At 40.3% G+C, this 20218-nt stretch overlaps 1 protein-coding gene across 1 annotated transcript; it reads right to left on the reverse strand.

Moving 5' to 3' along the window:
* Positions 1-7440: 7440 nt before the first annotated feature.
* LOC123600384 (lysine-specific demethylase 4D-like) lies at positions 7441-9405 on the reverse strand. The gene is made up of 2 exons (XM_045482456.1): positions 7647-9405; positions 7441-7551 (listed from the first exon to the last, which is right to left on the reverse strand). Exons 1-2 carry the CDS (start codon positions 9396-9398, stop codon positions 7441-7443), a joined length of 1863 nt encoding a protein of 620 aa, XP_045338412.1. The 5' UTR covers positions 9399-9405.
* Between the last annotated feature and the right edge of the window lie 10813 nt (positions 9406-20218).

The following is a 20218-nucleotide window of genomic DNA, read 5'->3' on the forward strand; positions in this document are numbered from 1 at the left end:
TCTATATGCCATGTCCTGAGACACTATGGTTTTAAATTAATAAGCATCGAAGTCCCAAATCCCAAGGTCTGTCTGGATATATACAGCTGAAGGGTCCACACGAAACCACAATCATATAAACATAGGTATTAATTACTACAATGATAAAACCTCTCATATATGTCACACATCATCACCAGTTCTAACTTGAACTCTTTAAGCAACTAAAATTGTAAGAATACCTCCCAGCTTGCCAATTCATTCAGGAATGGAAACCCTACTTTCAGTAGGTTCTTGCACAAAGGAAATGGGATATTTTTTGACCGGCATTTCAATCAAAACCAGTTGTTGAAGGTAGACGCAATTGAGAAGATCATTTTTATCCAATCAGCTCCAATATAATTCCATTGTCAGCAGATCAATCAGACTCTAAAATGTTCTTTCCACTGCTAGTAACCTCAGTTTGTTATCATCCCACTAAAATAAAACCTATTTGGGGTCAAGATATGTGTTTGAAACCTGAACGTGGAAAGATGCAAAAACTCACATGCTTCAATAGTCTGAAGATTTGATAAAATTTTTTAAAATGTTTTTTAAATTGTTTTTTAATGTTTATTTATTCTGAGATAGTGGGAGAGACTGAGCGCGAACAGAGGAAGGACCGAGAAAGAGAGACACAGAATCTGAAGGAGGCTCCAGGCTCCCAGCTCTCAGCATAGAGCCCGACCCAAGGCTCGAACTCATGAAAGGTGAGATCATGACCTGAGCTGAAGTTGGACTCTTAACTGACTGAGCCACCCAGACGCCCCCAAAATGTTTTTAATCGCTAAAATAAAAAGTAAAGATTTAAGAATTTGAAACTCTATTTCAAATGTAAATAGTTCTTGCCTTAATCTCTTTTACATTTATTTGTTTGTTTCTAAGAACAAGGGTGGGGAAGTAAACAGGCAACTGTCCAATAATATGCGATCCTGATTTCACGTGAGCATTTTCTAAGATCCAGAAATATGTTTTCTCCCTTGAATGCAACCTCACAATGAAGCAGCATGGGTTGATGGCTCTACATGTGCCATCAAAAATTGAACCTTCTCAGCACTGTTCTTATCTACTCCCTCAGTGTCCTCCAAAATCATTCATGTCCAACTCTGGTCTATTCCTTTAGTTTCCCATAAAATGAAGACTTTACCTGATAAAAATCTGTCTTTAAAACTTTGAACATGACAACATAGCAAAACTAGTTACCACCCATGAGACAATAACTAAATATGTGTGTGTGTGTATTTTCTTTTTTTTTTTTTTTTTTTTGAGAAAGAGCATGCATGGGGTAGGAGCAGAGAGAGGAGGAGAGAGAGAATCCCAAGCAGCCTGCACATTCTGCACTGAGCCCATAGTTGGGCTTGATCCCATGACCGCGAGATCATGACCTGAGCCGATATCAAGAGTCAGATGCTTAACTGACTGAGCCACCCAGGCGCCCCTATATATATTCATTTTTAATCAAGGAGAGATGGAAACTCTATCTATCGGATTTCCAATGTAAAAATAAAGCTGGTCCCACAACTGAAAAACAGAAGCTTTAAACTTGTAACAGAGAAAGTTCTTCCTTTCTACCAATTTCACACATTTAACAAGAAAAAAAGAACAGAATAATATATAACCTATCTTACACTGATCCAAAATCCTGATTTCAAATGAGACAATCCCAGCCGCATAAAGTGCTTTCTTAATGGAGCCATCCTCAAAATGAAAAGGAATGGGCTAAGCCAATAACATTTTACTGATTTTATTTTTATTTTTTAAGTAAGCTCTACACCCAAAGAGGGGCTTGAACTCAAGACCCTGAGATCAAGAGTCACATGCTCTGCTGACTCAGCCAGCCAGGTGCCCTCCAATAATAGCGTTTTAATTAAATCAGCTATATCCTAATCCAATCCCGTGGCTCCTCACTGTAATTCAAGATAGAATTAAAATCGAAAGCCACACAAAAGGTAGAAACAAGGAGGTAGAGAAACGTTTAGTCAGGAAAGAGGGAAAACTAGCTAGATGATTTCACCAAATCATTGACCCAAATCAACATGAATTGAGTGACTACAATGCTGAAGTTATCGAGATAGGATTAATGGAGAACACAAAAAATGAGTCAAGTCTTAGACCTTCCTGAAAAGATGTTTATTCCCATGGGGAAGGTAAGACAAGTGCAGAATTAGCACTAACTGACAAGCTGGATTTGAATACTGACCCTAATATTTACTAAATGGTGACCTCAAGCATTGTATCCAACTTTTCCATAATTTTATTTCTTCATCTATGTGATGAGAATGACAATACGGTGATTTTGTACATTAAATGAACCGCTCACCTTGATGCTTGGTGCCTACGGCTCCTGGCATATTGTCTGTGCTCAATAAAGCGTTACCGAGTGTTACAGGAGTTCAGAGGAGAGAGGTCTGGGATCATTTCGGAACCTTCATCAGTAAGTAGGGATTAAGGTCATCTGCCAAAAATGAGAGGAATGATAAAATGGAAGTTCTGGGAACAGTTGCAAGTTTAAAATACAGTCGACCTTTGAACAATTTGGGTGTTAGAGGTGATAATGCCCCCACACAGCTGAAATCTGTGTATAACTTTTGACTCCCTCAGAACTCAACTACTAATAGCCTACTGTTGACCAGAAGCCTTACTGATAACATAAACAGCCAATTAACCCGTATTTTGTGTTGTTTGTTTTATGTACCGAATTCTTACAATAAAGTAAACTAGGGTAAAGAAAATATTATTAAGAGAGTTAAAAGGAAGAGCAAATTCATTTCCAGTACTGTACTGTATTTTTCGGAACGAATCCACGTACTAGTGGACTCTCGAAGTTCAAACCCGTGTTGTTCAGGAGCAATTGTACTGGCTGCGTGTGGGCGACCACTGAAGTAAACAAGAAAAGCATAAAAGGTCGCAAGAGTTTTCTTTTCTTTTCTTCTTAAGTGTATTTATTTATTTTGAAAGAGAGAGAGAAAATCCCGAACTGTGAGATCATGCATGACAGGAGCCGAAATCAAGAGTTAGATGTTTGGGGCGCCTGGGTGGCTCAGTTGGTTTAGTGTCTGCCCATGGCTCAGGCAATGATCTCACAGTTCATGAGTTCAAGTCCCGTGTCTGGCTCTGTGCTGACAGCTCAGAGCCTGGAGCCTGCTTCAGATTCTGTGTCTCCCTCTCTCTATGCTCCTCTCCTGCTCAGTTCAGTCTCTCTCTGTCTCTCAAAAATAAATAAAACAGTAAAAAAATAAAAATAAACATAAAAAAGGGTCAGAAGCTTAACACACTGAGCCACCCAGGTGCCCTGGTCACAAGAGTTTCCTTAACATCCTTCAGCAAACTGATCACTCAGTTCCTTCACCTCCTCCCTTTTATTAAATGATCTTTATCCTCATCCCAAGTTAGTCACCCTGAGATCTCACCTTTTCTAAAATCTTGACTTTAAGAATTCTTAACCAATGCTGACTATCCTTTCAGTTTGCATAATATATACCCAATAATTTTTTTTTACCTAATTGAAAATCTCCAAATGTTGGGCTCTCTAAGTTCTCTCCTTTTTGCTACTCATTGTAGATGAACAACAAAATTTTGATTGACTTCTTCTTGCAAGAATTAAAATCTGGGCTGCACAGAGCCCTGCTAGGGTAGAGTAAGAGGAAAAAAAAGTAAACTTTAACTAGCTTCCTCCTTGGGTTTTCCAGGTATTTCATCATACCTACTTAAAAAAAAAAGTAATTTTATCACTTATCTTCCATCACTTACAGTTCTAATATTTTGCATTGGTTAATACCTGTAACTCTATTTTAATTACTGGTAGAAATGTCTCAAATATTTTTACCTTAAGTAAAATGTTGGCTTTGGGGCTAAAATAGCTAACTAGCTAGAGACAATGTTTTCATTTTAAGGAATTGTTATCCACTGATTCTTACATGGGGGTGTGCTTAGAACAAGACTGAGGGGCACCTGGGTGGCTCAGTCGGTTAACATCTGATTCTTGATTTCAGCTCAGGTCATGATCCCAGGGTTATGGAATCAAGACCCATGCTGAGCATGGAGCCTGCTTAAGATTCTCTCTCTCTCCCTTTGTCCCATTCTCCCTGCTCACACACATGAGTACTGTCTCTCAAATAAAAAAATTAAATAAATAAATAAATAAATAAATAAATAAATAAAACAAGACTGAGTGTTGAATTTTGTCAAATGCATATCAACATTTATGAAAATTGTCATTCAACTTTTCTTCTTGGATCTATTAATTAGGTAAGTTATATTACCAGATTTTCTTAGTTTAAACTGTCATTACCCTCCTGCAATAAATCCCATTTAGTCATTGGGTTATTTTTGTAATATAGTTACACTGTCTTAGCTAATTTTTAATTCAAAACTTTTGCGTAAGTGTTCATAAATAACATCTGACTATTATATATATTATATATATATAATATATTATATATATAATATATATATTATATATTTATATATTATATCTGACTATATATATTTATATATATTGACTTAAATTATATAATTTAAATAATTTATATAATTATTTAATAATTATTTAACAATATAATTATATAAAATTATATAATATAATATATATAATAATAAATAATATATAAAATATATATAATATATATATTTAAAATTTATATATTTATATATTATATCTGACTATATATATTTATGTATATTTATTTAAATTATATAATTTAAATAATTTATATTTATATAATTTATATATATAATTTATATATAATTTAAATATAATTATAAATATATATTTAATATATATTTATATATTATATCTGACTACCCCACTCGTGCTCTGTCTCTCTCTCTTTCAAAAATAAATAAACATTAAAAAATTTTTTTTAAATTAATTTCTAGTTTTATTGCATGATAATTGCTGTTTGATTTTTTCCTTTGTTTAGGGAATTTATTGATTTTTTTCACACTAATATATGTCAGTTTTTGCGATTGATCCATTGGCACTTCACAAAAGCAAGTATTGTCTATTACCAGGTTCATAAGTCTGCCTTTATTGTTAATGTTAAGTTTTCAACATCATTAAGTTTGTCCATTTTTTCTGTCTTGCACTAAATAAGGTAGAAGGGGTCCTGAACATCCAATTACAATATGTGTTCCAGTTTCCCCACACCAGCACCACCACCAATGCTCAGAACACTACCATGTCTGAGAATTCAGCTCATTTCTGAAACTATCTACCTGGAGATAGTGTCAGACCCTACAGGTTAAAGGGTCAAGACTGCCACGCTCCCCCACCCCCAACCCCTGCACCCCACCCCGTACTTGCCTATACTTCTGACCAACTGGCTATAAATCAGAGGCTGCCTCAACCCCTTTCTTCAGTTTGAGTAATTCACTAGAATGGCTAACAGAACTCAGAAAACATTTTACTTACTAGATCTCCAATTTTTATGAAAGGATAGGACTCAGAAAGAGCCGGATGGAAAAGATGCACAGGGCAAGGTAGAGGGAACGTGTGCAGAGTTTCCTGGCCCTCTCCAGGCGCACGGCTCTCCCAGCACCCCAAGGTGTTCATGGTCTTAGGAGCTCTCCAAACCCACTCTGCTCAGGCTTTTAGGGAGGCTTCATTACATAAGCCTGAATGGTTAAATCATTGGCCATTGGCGATTGACTCAACCTCCAGTCTCTCTCCCCCTCCCTTGGAGGTCAAGGCTGTGGGAGTGAAAGTTCCAACCATCCATTCACAAGGTTGATTCCTCTGGTCAGTCACATTAAGGTGACTTGGGACTTTCCAAAAATTGCATCATTAACACAACAAAAGACACCTTATCACTCGTATTTCTTAGGAGATTCCAAGGGTTTTAGGAGCTCTATACCAGAGGCAGGGATGAAGACCAAATGTCTATTATTATAAATTATTATTATTATAAATTATAAATATGGTAACTTAAATTCTCATATTTTAATGCGATTCTCTCAACTTTTTTTTAACCTATGTTTTTAAATTTACCTTTCATCTAGAAAGTAATTTATACTTTGTCAAAGTTGCATGGATATTCATGACTGCTGTATTTTCTGGGTGAAATTTAGCCATAGGCATCATAAAAAGCCTTTCTGTGTACCTTTTGCCCTTGAGTCTAATCTGTCTGATGCAAAGATCCATGACCCCTACTTTCTGTTTGTATTTTACTTGGTATTGTTTTGCTTGTTCTTTCACTATTAACTATTCTAGACACTCTTGTTTCAGACTGGTCAAAGAAAACTGGAGGCATAGTAAAAATTGTAAAAGTTTATTTGAGCAAAAAATCAATTCGAATCAGGCAGCGTCCGATCTAGCCAATAGAAAGGAGCTCCAAAATGAAAGACTTTTATAGGCAGAAAGGAAGAGGAAGAAGGAAATTATACTAGGCAAAAAAAATTGAGTTGATTATGGGGGTTACATTCCTTTAGAGGATGGAAGGAGTCTATCAGCAGATAACCTAACTGGTACTGATCAGACGATTCCTGATTAACTGGATTAAGCCTCCATTTCTCCATTTAAACACAAATGAAGTCTCTGTTTAGTGACATGGCGTTTAGCATAAGACACTCCATTTAGGACCTGTTGTCTTGTTTTTAAGAAGGTATCTCATAAACAATCTTGATACTGAAAATGCATGTTAAGGATTTTAGACTTTCCTTGCTTTGCAGATGCAACTTTAAGAAAATAAAGTTACAGGGGCGCCTGGGTGGCGCAGTCGGTTAAGCGTCCGACTTCAGCCAGGTCACGATCTCACGGTCCGTGAGTTCGAGCCCCGAGTCAGGCTCTGGGCTGATGGCTCCTGATGGCTCAGAGCCTGGAGCCTGTTTCCGATTCTGTGTCTCCCTCTCTCTCTCTGACCCTCCCCCGTTCATGCTCTGTCTCTCTCTGTCCCAAAAATAAATAAACGTTGAAAAAAAAAAAATTAAAAAAAAAAAAAAAAAGAAAAGAAAGTTACAAAGATCCCTGAGGCAGAATTGGCTGACAGACTCCATTAGGTCTAGTTTCAACATGAGCAGTGGCATGAAGCATGTCCAGTGGAAGCCAGCATGATGATTCAGAGGCCCAGATACAATATGGGGATGAAAGGGCTCCAATTCTCAGCATCACCCAATGTTGCCCCAAATTACTGTGGGCGAAATATCCTTAGGGCGACATCACAAACAAGCAGCACCATGACATCTCGGCCAACGCACAGACCAAAGACCTTTCCATGCTCAGGAGTGAGCTGAGATTCCCTGAGAAGTACTACAACGTACTACAAAAGCTGTTGGGAGCCCCTGGGCGTCCTGGTTGTCATAGCAGGAGACAGTATCTGGCATCTTTGGGGATATGTCTTTTCTAGAAAATAAAGCACCTCTGGGACAGGCCCAGCACAGAATGGTTGTGGGCCTGAGAGCTTCTGTGGTTCCTGGGGTTGAGGGTCAGATACAGCCATACTGGGCAAAATCTTCAATAGTCATGAGCTCAAAGGCTGGAGATCTTCCATGGGTGGTGAACACATCCCAGGGCTCAAAGAGGGCAACTGCCTCAGACTTGAACCCAGAGGATCACAGTCAGGGGTGCAGGAAGGTCTGGCAACTGGAGCTGGGGTCAGATTCATAGAGGCATAAGTGTGGTCCATCATTACAACCTCAGGGAGGTTCACAGGGGCCTTGCAATCCCCATCAGAGTCCTTGGGGAATCTTCTCTGAGTCCCAGTGACATTGGGGCAAGTCAGTGGGACATTGTCAGAGAAGTTGATTGTGATGTTGTCCAGGGATAGCAGGCAAGGGCCAGGGTGCATCGCATTCTCAGGATCCAATGGAGGCCCTAAGGGTTGAAGATCAGGGGCACAACAGCACCCAGAAACTTCAGCATAAAACTGGTGTCCGGGGCTCAGTGGCTCAGGATTGACCATGAAGAGTCCATTCATAGGGAGGGGCAGAGCCTCAGGGTACTGGGCTGTGTGCATTGTTCCCACCGAGAGACGCCTCTTGACCCGGGCCTGGATGCTGGGCCCCCGGGTCCCTTGTTCCCGAGGACGAGGACGACGACCAGGACCACATCTGCCCATTGAGGGATGAACATCTCGGGCAGAGGGAATCGGGGTCGGTGGTCGGGTGGGGCCAGCCTCCTGGGAAGTGCAGGCGGGGACAAGCCCAGACTGGGCATCAGAGGAAGAACTCTGGGCCGGCAAGGAGCGTGGGGAGGCCAGGCACATTGGGGTGCGACGGCCAGTCCCACCACTAGCGGCCACAGGCCGAGGGGTGCGCGTGGCCCGGCGGGGTGGGAGGTGCCTCAGGCCCAGCAGGGCTCTCCGGGGAGCTTGGGCCACCCTCCAGGCGCTGAGCTCCCCCTTGTCTGGCGAGGTGGGCTCCGTGTGGTCCACAACAGCCCGGTCCTGCCCGCGCTTCCACAGCTCATAGCGCTCAGGCTGCAGGATGCGCACGAAGGCGTCCATGGAGAAGGTGACCCTGGCCTCCCCGCAGCTGCACTGAGACGCCACTTTGCCATAATCGATCCATCGCGGGGTGGCGAAGTTGATGGCTTCTGCGCAGTTGAAGCCGTGGTTGAAGCCAGAGTGGTAGCCATAGGGAAACGTCACCATGAACTCGCCAGCCTCCTGAGTGATCCGATTGAAGGGGATCCCGTTGTCCTTGAGGACCGTGGGCGAGATGAGAGCCACCTTGTGCCGCAGGAAGGCGTCACAGGCGCGGGCACTGCCCGGGAACAGCTCGGTGGCCAGGCGCTCCAGGCGCCGGCCGTGCTCCGGGGGCACCGCGTACCAGGTTTTGGGCTCCCCGAAGTGCAGGTAGTTGATGCTGTAAAGGTCCATGTCCTCCGTGTGCCAGGCGAAGGTGGTCTTCCACATGCCAAAGTACAGGTAGGGCGTGTTGACGCCCTCGATGACCACGCCGCACTCCTGCTCCAGCAGGTCCTGGATGGTTCCCAGGTGGCCAAGGTTCCACTGTTGAGTGTTTTCCGCAAACAAGGAGCCGCTGATGTCAGCGCCATAAATCGGAGAATCGTACAGGCGGGTTTTCCAATACTTTCGCTCCAAATCCTCAAAATCCGAGTGTGGCGGAGTCCGATACTTTCCGCTGTTTGCCAGTTGGCGATACTCCGCCACTGTCATGGCTTTCTTCTTTTTATGGTATTGAGTAAACACACCTGCCCGCCCGGAGACCACCTGCTGGAGGGGAGTTGCTATTAAGATGTCACTGATATCATCATAGGCCTGCCTGGCTTTCCATTCCTTGGGGGGAATCACCTTGGCCAGGCCTGCGCGGTGTGCCCCTTTGGATTCCATGTACGCAATATATCTGGGGAAATCTTTAAATTCTTCCGTGGTTGGGTGAAAGGTCATGATTGTATAACTTGGGTTCTTAGGTTGCTTCATGGCTGCAATGTAATAAGTAACTGACTCCCGGGGTCTCAGGTATGTTTTAGATACCCGAGGAAGCAGGGGGGTAATGTAATATAATACCTTCTCTAGTCTTTCTTTATTTAAAAAAAAAAAAAAAAAAAAAAAAAAAAAAAAGCTGTGTCATGTGAGTGAGGCAGTAGTTGGGACTCGAACTTTTAAACAAATGAAGTGATATCTCTTCCAGGCTTGCCTGTTCACGGGGTGGGGGATGCCACTCTGGGCAGCATCTCGCGCTGGAAGGAAATAGAGTGTTTCCCAGTGGCGCACGCCCTCTGCACCAAGTCCTGGCTCAGCCTGCGGTTCTGAGGCTTCCTCAGTTGGAGCCGCGCGTCTCTGAGGCTTCTCCTGATGCACCTGCCTCAGTGCATGCGTGGCGCCTCACCTCACTGGAGCAGAGAGCCTCTTCGAGAAAGCTTGAAGGCTAAATCTAAAGGAAAGAGCACAAAATATTTGAAAATAAAGGAATGACAAAAGAAACACTAATGTAGCATCAAAATAAACAAAATCGGTCTAGCGACGTTAACTTCAAATTGGAATTTCAGTGCCAAAACTGCACTGTTAGTAGGAATGTAAACGGATGTAGCCACTATGGAAAATAGTATGGAGGATCCTCAAACAATTCAATAGAGCTACCATATGATATCTAGCAACCCACTTCCTGGTATATACCTGAAGGAAACTGAAAACAGTATCGAAGATATGTCTGTATCCCATGCTTCTGCAGCGTTATTCACAATAGCAAGATATGGACGCACCCCAGTGCATATCCATTAATGAATGGATAAGGAAGAAGTGGTATATATACAATGGAATATTACTCATCTGTAAGAAAGAATGAGATCCTGCCATTTCCAACCACGTGTATGGACCTAGTGAGTGAACTGTGGCGAAATGAAATAAGTCAAAGACAGATACCATATGATGTCGCTCACATGTGCAATTTAAGAACCAAAACACATAAACAAGCAAAGGAAAAAGAGATACACAAAAAAACCAGACTCCTAAATACAGAGAACAAACTGGTGGTCTCCAGAAGGGAGGTGAGTAGGGAGATGGGTGAAATAGGTGATGGGGATTAAAGGGCACACTTACCATGATGAGCACTAAGTAATGCATAGAATTGTTGAGTCATTGACTGAAACAACCAAATCAGGAGACTCTAGAGGCTGACAAGGATGTGGAGAAACAGGAACCCTCTTGCACTCTTGGTGGGAAAGTGAACTGGTGCAGCTACTCTGGAAAACAGTGTGGAGGTTCCTCAAAAAATTAAAAATAGACCTATCCTATGACCCAGCAATAGCACTGCTAGGAATTTACCCAAGGCATACAGGAGTGCTGATGCATAGGGGCACTTGTACCCCAATGTTTATAGCAGCACTTTCAACAATAGCCAAATTATGGAAAGAGCCTAAATGTCCATCAACTGACAAATGGATAAAGAAATTGTGGTTTATATACACAATGGAATACTACTTGGCAATGAGAAAGAATAAAATCATGCCATTTGTATAATGTGAATGGAACTGGAGGGTATTATGCTAAATGAAATAAGTCAGTCAAAGAAACACAGATATCATATGTTTTCACTGATATGTGGATCTTGAGAAACATAATGTATGGGGGAAGGGTAGGGGGAAAAGAAGTTACAGAGAGGGAAGGAGGCAAACCATAAGAGACTCTTAAATACAGAGAACAAACTGAGGGTTGATGGGGTGTGGGGGAGAGGGGCAAGTGGTGATGGGCATTGAGGAGGGCACTTGTTGGGATGAGGACTGGGTGTTGTATGTAAGCCAATTTGACAGTAAACTTATTTTAAAAAAGGATTGTTCAGTCATTATAATGTACATCTGAAACCAGTATAATACTATATGTTCATTAATCTTTAATAAAAAATAACTCTCAACCTCCTTATTAAAAAAAGAAGATGTGATGTGATACACACACACACACACACACACACACACAAGGGTATACCATTCAGTCCTGAGAAAGATGCAAGTCTGGCTTTGGGGACAACATAGACCTCAAGGCATTATGCTAAGTGAAATAAACCAGATAAAGACAAATACTACATGGTATCACTTATGTGTGGAATCAACAAATTAAAAATAAAAAAAAAAAAAGAGTGAAACTTACAGAAACAGAATGTAATAGCAGTTCCCGGAGGTTGGGGGTGAGAAAAATAGGGGGAGGCTGGTAAAAAGCTACAAAATTTCAGGTATAAGATGACTAAGTTCTGAGGATCTAATGTAAACCATGGTGACTCTAGTTCATAAAACTGTGCTGTAGAATTGAAATTTTATGAGAATAGAACTTAAATGTTCTCACCAAAAAATACATTTAAAAAAAGTAAATATGTGAGCTGATTGTTGTATTAATCATCTCGACGGGCGAATCCTCTTACAATGTGTGTACATACATCAAATCACCACAATGTTCACTTTCAGTATTTCACAACTCTTAATGTCAATTATACCTCAGTAAAGTTAAGATTAAAAAAAAAAAAAGGAATTGAGGGCAAAGCATGAGACAGAAAAAAGAGAAACATCTAACTGAACCAAGAATAATGGAGCAAGTTTGTAAATAAATGAGTGAAGCCCTGGGTGAATTAACCTCAGAGGTAAATTAAGGAAAGGAAAACAAAGATATGAGCTCAAACAATTTCGAATGAAACATTTTACCCAATAGAAATGATCACCAAGGGCTTGGTGGGGTAGGTATCCTACGCTGTTTCTGTTCAGGTTATGATTCCGTGATTCATGAGACCGAGCTCCGCATCGGGCTCCACACCGACAGCTTGGAGCCTACCTGGGATTCTCTCTGTCTCTCTGTCTCTCAAAATAAACAAATAAACTTAAGTAGAAGTGATCACCAAAACCAAAACCTGATTCTAATAAAGACAATTAGAAGTGAAAAGACATAAGCATGAAAAATACAAATAGCCCACATTTTGATAAGAGGACGTACAGCAGAACATCTAGTAGAGAATTTTTTTTTTTAATTTTTTTTTCCACGTTTTTATTTATTTTTGGGACAGAGAGAGACAGAGCATGAACGGGGGAGGGGCAGAGAGAGACGGAGACACAGAATCGGAAACAGGCTCCAGGCTCTGAGCCATCAGCCCAGAGCCCGACACGGGGCTCGAACTCACGGACCGCGAGATCGTGACCTGGCTGAAGTTGGATGCTTAACCGACTGCGCCACCCAGGCGCCCCTAGTAGAGAATTTTTTAAATTATAATTGAATTTTATAAATAACTTGGCGCTACTAACTTTGAAAACGAAAAATGGACAATTTTCTCAAAAGTGCAAATATCCTAGATGGGTTCAAGAAAAAACTAGAATACTTATATATACTAATAAACTTAATAAAAATAAAACAAGTTGTTTAAGTATGACCCATAAAAACCTAATACGCCATTTTACAAGTGGATTCTAACTCTTGCCTCATACAAATTTTCTAGACTATGATATTCAGTTTGTTTGTGAGGCTACCAGCATAACCTGGGAGCTAAACCTAGAGGGACTGACAATGGATAAGCGCTCTTTAGGGCCAACATTATTGAGGGTAAAAGTTGCAAAAGTCTCAATAAAATTTTATCCCATTTTTACCAGAAACGGCATTAAAAAAAAAAAAAAAAAACACCCACATCATGATAAAGTATTGCAAGGATGGTTTAAAAACTCTACCAGTATTACTGAATACCTTCACAAATCAAATGGAACAATTATCATCTGATGGCACGCAGAAAAATATTTGAAATAACTCAACACCTATTTTATTATTTTAATGCATATTTTTTTTAAATTTTTTTTTAACGTTTATTTATTTTTGAGACAGAGACATAGCATGAATGGGGGAGGGGCAGAGAGAGGGAGACACAGAATCCGAAACAGGCTCCAGGCTCTGAGCTGTCAGCACAGAGCCCGACGCGGGGCTCGAACTCACGGACCGCGAGATCATGACCTGAGCCGAAGTCAGCCGCCCAACCGACTGAGCCACCCAGGCACCCCAAATGCATATTTTTTTAAAAAAGGGAAAGAAGTGCCATGATAGAAGCAAAGATTTATGTAAACAACAAAATACAGAACATAAATGCTCATGTTAATTTTACACCGGATGTTCTCAACCTTAATGGGTAAACACTTGAAGCAATCTAGTTAAAACCTAATCATGTTGCATTAAAAGACAAATTATTAAAACTGATGGGTTCAACAAAGTTTCCAGACACAGGTTAGCATAGAGAAATATCTATAGCATTCTGCAACTGGTTAATGCAGGGGTAGTAGTCCAATTCTAGAAACCAGTAGCCAGTTCTAGAAGCCGTCTTAATTCTAGTGGATACCAGCCTGCTGAATGCAGGGCTTTTTCCTGAAAATCTATGATTTTTACCAAGAAGTTATTAAGAAGAATATTAACTCCACAAGTCCGAAAACACAGTTTAAAAGTAAAACTGTTTTTTTTTTTTTTAAGTTTATTTATTCATTTTGAGAGAAAGAGAAAGAAAGAGAATCCCAAGCCATCAGTGCAGAGCCCGACGCAGGTCTGAATCTCATGAACCTTGAGGTTGTGACTTGAGCTGAAACCAAGAGTCAGACGCTTAACCCACTAAGCTACCCAAGGACCCCCCAAAATAAAACTGTTTTTACTGCCTTCTTTTAACCCAAGGAAATGAGGTCCCAATGTGTATTTCTCAAATGTAAGTATATATAAAACTACAGTCAGCAACTTAAACTTGTAACAGAAAAATAACTCTTGCTCACAAGAGCAAATAGCACAAATAAAGCGACCTACCTTCCACCAACAAAATCCTGATTCCAGCTGAAGGTACTCCAGGGCCTGGAGAGACCTCATACTCTTCGCAGCTCACATCCAAATGCAGCTCACGTCCTGATGCTCTGGCTTTATACCCGGCCAGTAGCTGATTTTAATTGTATCAGTGCCCATCTGACGGAATCCTGGGGCTGGGGTCTTAAGTAATCATCCCACTTTGTGTAATCTCTTGTTTGTTTGTTTTTTTTTTTAAACCAATCTTTAAACAAAGCAAACTAAGAGGCTGAAAATGGAGAGTGGGAAAGTCAAACTATGCAAACATTAAGCAAAAGATACCTGTAATTAACATCAAATATATTTATAGGATACAAGAAAGTTTAGAGTTATCAAAGAGAAACACTCACTAGGAAAATGTAACAGTGATGTACTTTATGTGCCTAACCACACAGCACTGGGAAGTAAAGCACACACACAAAGAATAACAATGGAAAATGCTTTTGAATACATAAAAAATACTTACAAAAATTTACTGATATAAGGGGTACCTGGGCAGCTTAGTCAGTTAAGCACCCACTCTTGATTTTGGCTCAGGTCATGATCTGACGGTTTTGTGAGTGTGAGCCCCACTGGTGGGCTTTGTGCTGACAGCAAGGAACCTGTTTGGGATTCTCTCTCTCTCTCCCTCTCTCTCTCTGCCTCTCTCTCTCTTTGCCTCAAAAATAATGAAACTTTTAAAATATTAGTGATATAAGACCACAAAATAAATAGCAATAACATTTCCATGGAACTAATATATTGAGCATAATCTTGACCACAGTGAAAGAAAATTGAAAGTCAGCAATAAAAAACTGAACACAACTATATTTATTTGAAAATTAGAAGCCACATAACGCCTACAATAATATCCATATAAAATGCTATCGATTTGTATGTTCAACTCAGTGAAAAACAAAACGGTATTATGCAAGAGAAAAGGAAAAAAATCAAAATAATGATACCATGATAAATAAACGAAGGGGAAAACGAACACCTGCAAAAATAGAGATGATTAATAAAACAGAAAACTGATACTTTTAAGATGTTTATTTATTTTGAGAAAGAGAAGAGAAAGGAAGTGTGAGTGGAGAGGGGCAGAGAGAGAATTCCAAGCAGGCTCATGTTGTCAGCACAGAGCCTCAAAAGGGGCTGGATTTCGGGAACAATGAGATCACGACCTGAGCCAAAATCAAGGGCAGGACACAGCTCACTGAGCCACCCAGGTGTCCCAGAAAACAGATACTTTTAGGGAAAAATTAAAAAAAAAAAGTGGCAAATCTGATGAAGGAAAAGAAGTTACTAGGACTGGGACAGGAAACAGATGACCTGAGCCTGGAGCTTCTTCAAATCTTGAAATTAAGGACCCATTAAACCAATAAAGACATTGAGAGTCACCGCAAAGGGGCACAGGAACCACAGGAAAGAGCTCCTAATGGCCAGAACTCAAACAATCTGGCCAACAAAATAATGAAAGTGCTATTGAATGACAGCTCAAAGTATAAGATGAATATCTATGAGTCCACACTGATATAAATGATTAACAAATTGAGAAGGACCAATAAACCTGTCCTGCAGAAGATTCCAGATACATTGCATATACTCCACTCTAAAGGAGGTGAGGATAACAGTCTGCTGCCTGAATGCAGGCTGTGAATACTGACTGCCTTCAGGAGTACAGAGTGGCAAGTGGGGTGGGGGTAGTCATTTACAATGGAGATCATGAAATGAACATGATTTCAGCCAAGTCAACACCGAGAGTCATAACTTATATTGATAGTATCTGCCCTTGATATGGTGTGACAAAAATGGCACTGTAACTCTGTAATCTTCCTCCAAGGGTAATCATAAATAAAGACGAATTCCAACAGAGGGGCAACCTGCAATATAACTGACTGCTACTCCCCAAAATTGTCAAGTTTCTATATAAGCATTTTTGTGAAAAACAAGGAAGTTCTAGTAAATAACATTGGTATTCATTCATTCATTGAACTAATGTGTCATCGAAATGAAGCCATTAATACTAGGGGAAAATGGGAGTGGGAGGGGTTGGGAGAAATGGGAACTCTTTGAACCACCTGCTCGATTTTTCAGAAATCTAAAACTGTTCTAAAAAAGTAAAGTATTACTAAATATAATAAAATAACATAAACAAGAGAAGACACCAATAAGTGATATTCAAATGAAAAATGTTAGAAATATAATCTAGATTTTTCAAACAGTCTACAAAACACAACACAAATCAAATGATTTCATGAATCACTATAGGTCTTAATAGTTTTAGAACAGAAAGCGGAGGGGGGGGGTTCCTTTTAACGTTTTAAAACCATGAACTATGTGCTTACAGAAATGTATAAAGCTTATATGTTCTGTTAACAAATAACTATAGAGCAAGCACCACCCAGGTCAAGAAAATAAAACCTCACCAGACACCCAGGAACGTGACTTGTCCGTCCCCTCTGGTATTACTGCCCCAACTGCCTTTGACACTAATCCTATCCTGACACTGGGTGTAGTAATTTTGGTAAACAACATAAAATTAAAATTGTGCCCATTTTTGAAAACTTTATTTAACCTTATTCATATCAATACAATCCTACTTTGTGTGCTTTAATGTACCCTTCTGTGTATTTTTCTCATCATTTTGATGTTGTCGCCCATCGCTGGACTCTGTTCTGTTTCAGGGCAGTCATGGGTTCAGCCATATAAACGTTTACACTGTCGAGGGGCCTCTGGGTTGCCTCCACCCTTGGCCTCTTACGGTATTGCTCTGAAAATTCTCACACACGTTCATTGGAGCACACACGTGCATTTATACCTAAAAATCACTTTCTTGGTCACAGAACGTGAATTCAAACCTTGCCCTGCCAAACAGTTTTTGGAGAGTTTTTACCAATTTACACACTCACTAGTTGCATATGAGGATGCTTGTGGTTCCTCACTTTTGCAAACCTTTGATGATTTATCAGCCTTCTTATTTTAGCTAATCAGATGGCTGTGCAGGAATATCCCATTATGATTTGTGTTTCCCAGGAGATCACTAAAGAAGGTGAGAGATTTTTTCTTTAGTATATTGTCCAATTGGATATGCTCTTTGGTTAAGTGCCTAATCAAGCATTTTCTCCATTTTTCTGCTGGTTTGTCAGTCTTTCTTTGAAGTAGTTCTTTATATATTCTGGATATTCTCTCTGCATTGGATATGAGTAATACGATATCTGTTTCCTCTCCCTGATTTGCCCTTTCACTCTGTCTTTCATACCTTTTGATGAATAGCAGTCCCTCTTTACAACTAATAGGGCATATATTATTAAAAAGTAGCTAGCTAACACATAGGGAGATTACCAATGCCAGACATGTTCAAAATAGTCTGCATAGAATAATTAATTTTTTTAACATTTGTTTATTTTTGAAATACAGAGAGAGACAGAGCACAAGTAGGGGAGGAGGAGACACAGAATCTGAAGCAGGTTCCAGGCTCTGAGCTGTCAGCACAGAGCCTGACGCGGGGCTCAAATCCGCAAACCGTGAGATCATGACATAAGCCAGTCAGAAGCTTAACTGACTGAGCCACCCAGGTGCTCCTAGAATTATTGGTTTAATTTTCATAACGACCCTTCCAGGGAAGTCCTCCTCCTTATCCTCATGTTGGCCGGGTGAGGAAACTGAGTCAAGGAGACATTAGGCAAACTTCTTAAGGTTACAGATCTAGCAAGTGATGGAGTCAGATATTCAAAGAATCTCTGAGATTATTCCTTGAAAGAGGACAAAGAAGGCTGACTTCTCCACTATGAGGCTGTGATAGTTGAGTTGCAATGAACAAACACATCTGTAGATGAGATAGATGAAGCCAGACACGCATACTGTGTTACTGGGAATCTCTATGTAATGGGGACGGAACACCAAACTGGGGGTGGGGGAGAATAGACTATTTTTGAGAGAAAAAAAAAAATAGTAGAGCTCTACCTCACACCACTTACATAAATTTGAGGTGGATTGCAGGCTGAAGATTCAAAACAGAGCTTGACGACTAATAGAATACATACTGAAGAATTTGTCTTTTTGAACTCAGGGTGGAAAAAAAGGCCTTAAAGAACCAAAAACACCATGGTGGCAATGTCTGATATACTTAACTCATTCCAATGTAATGACTCTGATGGTTAGTTTTATGCATGGACTTGATTGGGCTCAGAGCTGCCCACAGTAGCTGCTAAAGAAATTATTCCTGGGTGTGTCTGCGTGGGTGTCTCAGGAAGAGATTAGCATTTGCATCAGTAAACCGAGTAAAGATCACTTTCAGCCATACAGGTGAGCTGATCCAAGTCATCAAGTGCTGGAACAGAATGAAAGAAGAAAGGCCAATGCAGCCTCTCGGTTTGAGCTGACACAGCGTCTTTGCCTGCCCTGGGACATCAGACGTAGGGCCTCTGGTTCCCAGGTGTTTGGCCTGTGAAAATTGGTGGTGGAGAACCTCACCAAAGTGGAGCCGGGAGCTTTTGGCAGGGGGAGCTCTCATGTCAATTATGGACCCAACAGGAAGAGACAGACTCAACCTTACGTGGACTTGATCTTGCAGGTGGCTACTACTGGATAATAGCTGGAGGAAGAGGTGCTTTCCTCATCTCGGGCAACAGCTCAGCCAATGAAAAACCAGCACATTTGAAACTCCCACTTCACTGCAGTGGACATTTAATTTAAAAGAGCCTTCCCAACTTACCCCTGGTCTCCTTAAAAAAGCATATCTGTCCTTTGTTCCCCGGACTCGCGTACAGTTTTGCCCCAGCTTTTTTGTCTCACCCTGTGATTCTCCTTGTTCAGAATAAACCCATCTTTTGCTGGTAATTTTTTTTTAAATTTTTTAACATTTTTTAATTTGTTTTGAGATAAGAGTGGAGCATGAACAGAAGGGAACAGAGAGAGAGAGAGAGAAAGAGAGAATTCCCAGCAGGCTCCGTGCTGTTGGCGAAGAGCCAGACATGGGGCTCCTTCTCAGCACAGCGAGATCACAACCTGAGCAGAAGTCAAGAGTTAGATGCTTAACCAAATGAGCCACCCAGGGGCCCTTACTGGTTTTTTTTTTTTTTACTTTTAAGTGTGATGGGACCCAGACTCAGACTTCTACCATTGGCTCCCAGATTCTCAGGCCATTGGACTCATGCTGAGTTACATCACCATATTTCTGGTTGTCAGGCTTGCAGAACATTAATCTAGAAAATCACTGGATTTCATGGCCTCTGCAACCATGTGAACGAATTCCTATAATAAGAGCTCCTCTTATATGTATCTCTATATATTCTATTGGTTCAGTTTACCTTTAGAACCCTAATTCAATGATATAAAAACAATTAAAATTACATTCTAGGAGATTGTCAGATTGTCATCATGCCAAAAAAAAAAAAACAAAAAACAAAAAAAACAAACCACCAACCCCACAATGAATTAGTATCCTGAATATCACAAAACCTCCACAAAGGCAAAAAACAAACAAACAAAAAACTACAAAAAAACAAAACAAAACAATCCCCTAGCCCGCAAAAGAGGGCAAAACCTCAGATTAGGCAATATTTACAAATTATATCCAAATGGCTAGTATGAAAATATGTGCAGAGTTCCTAGCAATCAGGCAAACACAATGAGATTCTAGTTTTTACTCAGTTATATTAGGAGGCATAAATGCATGTGATTTTTAAGAATGGGCCAAGATGTAGAGAAGCTAGAACTCCCTCACTGCTAGTGGAGATATAAATTGGAAGCCAATCTGATTGTTCCACGAAAGTTGAAAATGATCATTAAATACAACATAGTATTTCTATTTCTTTATACAAAGCTGTTCAGGAAAGCGTTGTTTGAATTCACAAAGATTTGGAAATAATCCTGTTGTCCATCAGAAGGGGAGTGGATAAGATAAAAATTGACAACAGATCTCATTTAATTTGTTGGACTAAGACCTATATAAAGCAATGTCTTCAGAGCTTGTAAATGTAATATTG

The sequence above is a fragment of the Leopardus geoffroyi genome, chromosome D1, assembly GCF_018350155.1.
Source record: "Leopardus geoffroyi isolate Oge1 chromosome D1, O.geoffroyi_Oge1_pat1.0, whole genome shotgun sequence".
Classification (NCBI taxonomy): Eukaryota; Metazoa; Chordata; class Mammalia; order Carnivora; family Felidae; genus Leopardus; species Leopardus geoffroyi.

Coding starts and splice junctions, on each gene's coding strand:
- LOC123600384 (XM_045482456.1), bottom strand. CDS start 9,398: ATGAAGCAACCTAAGAACCCAAGTTATACAATCATGACCTTTCACCCA. Junction 7,552..7,646: donor CTGTGAACCTCCCTGAGGTT/GTAATGATGGAC, acceptor TCTGGGTTCAAG/TCTGAGGCAGTTGCCCTCTT.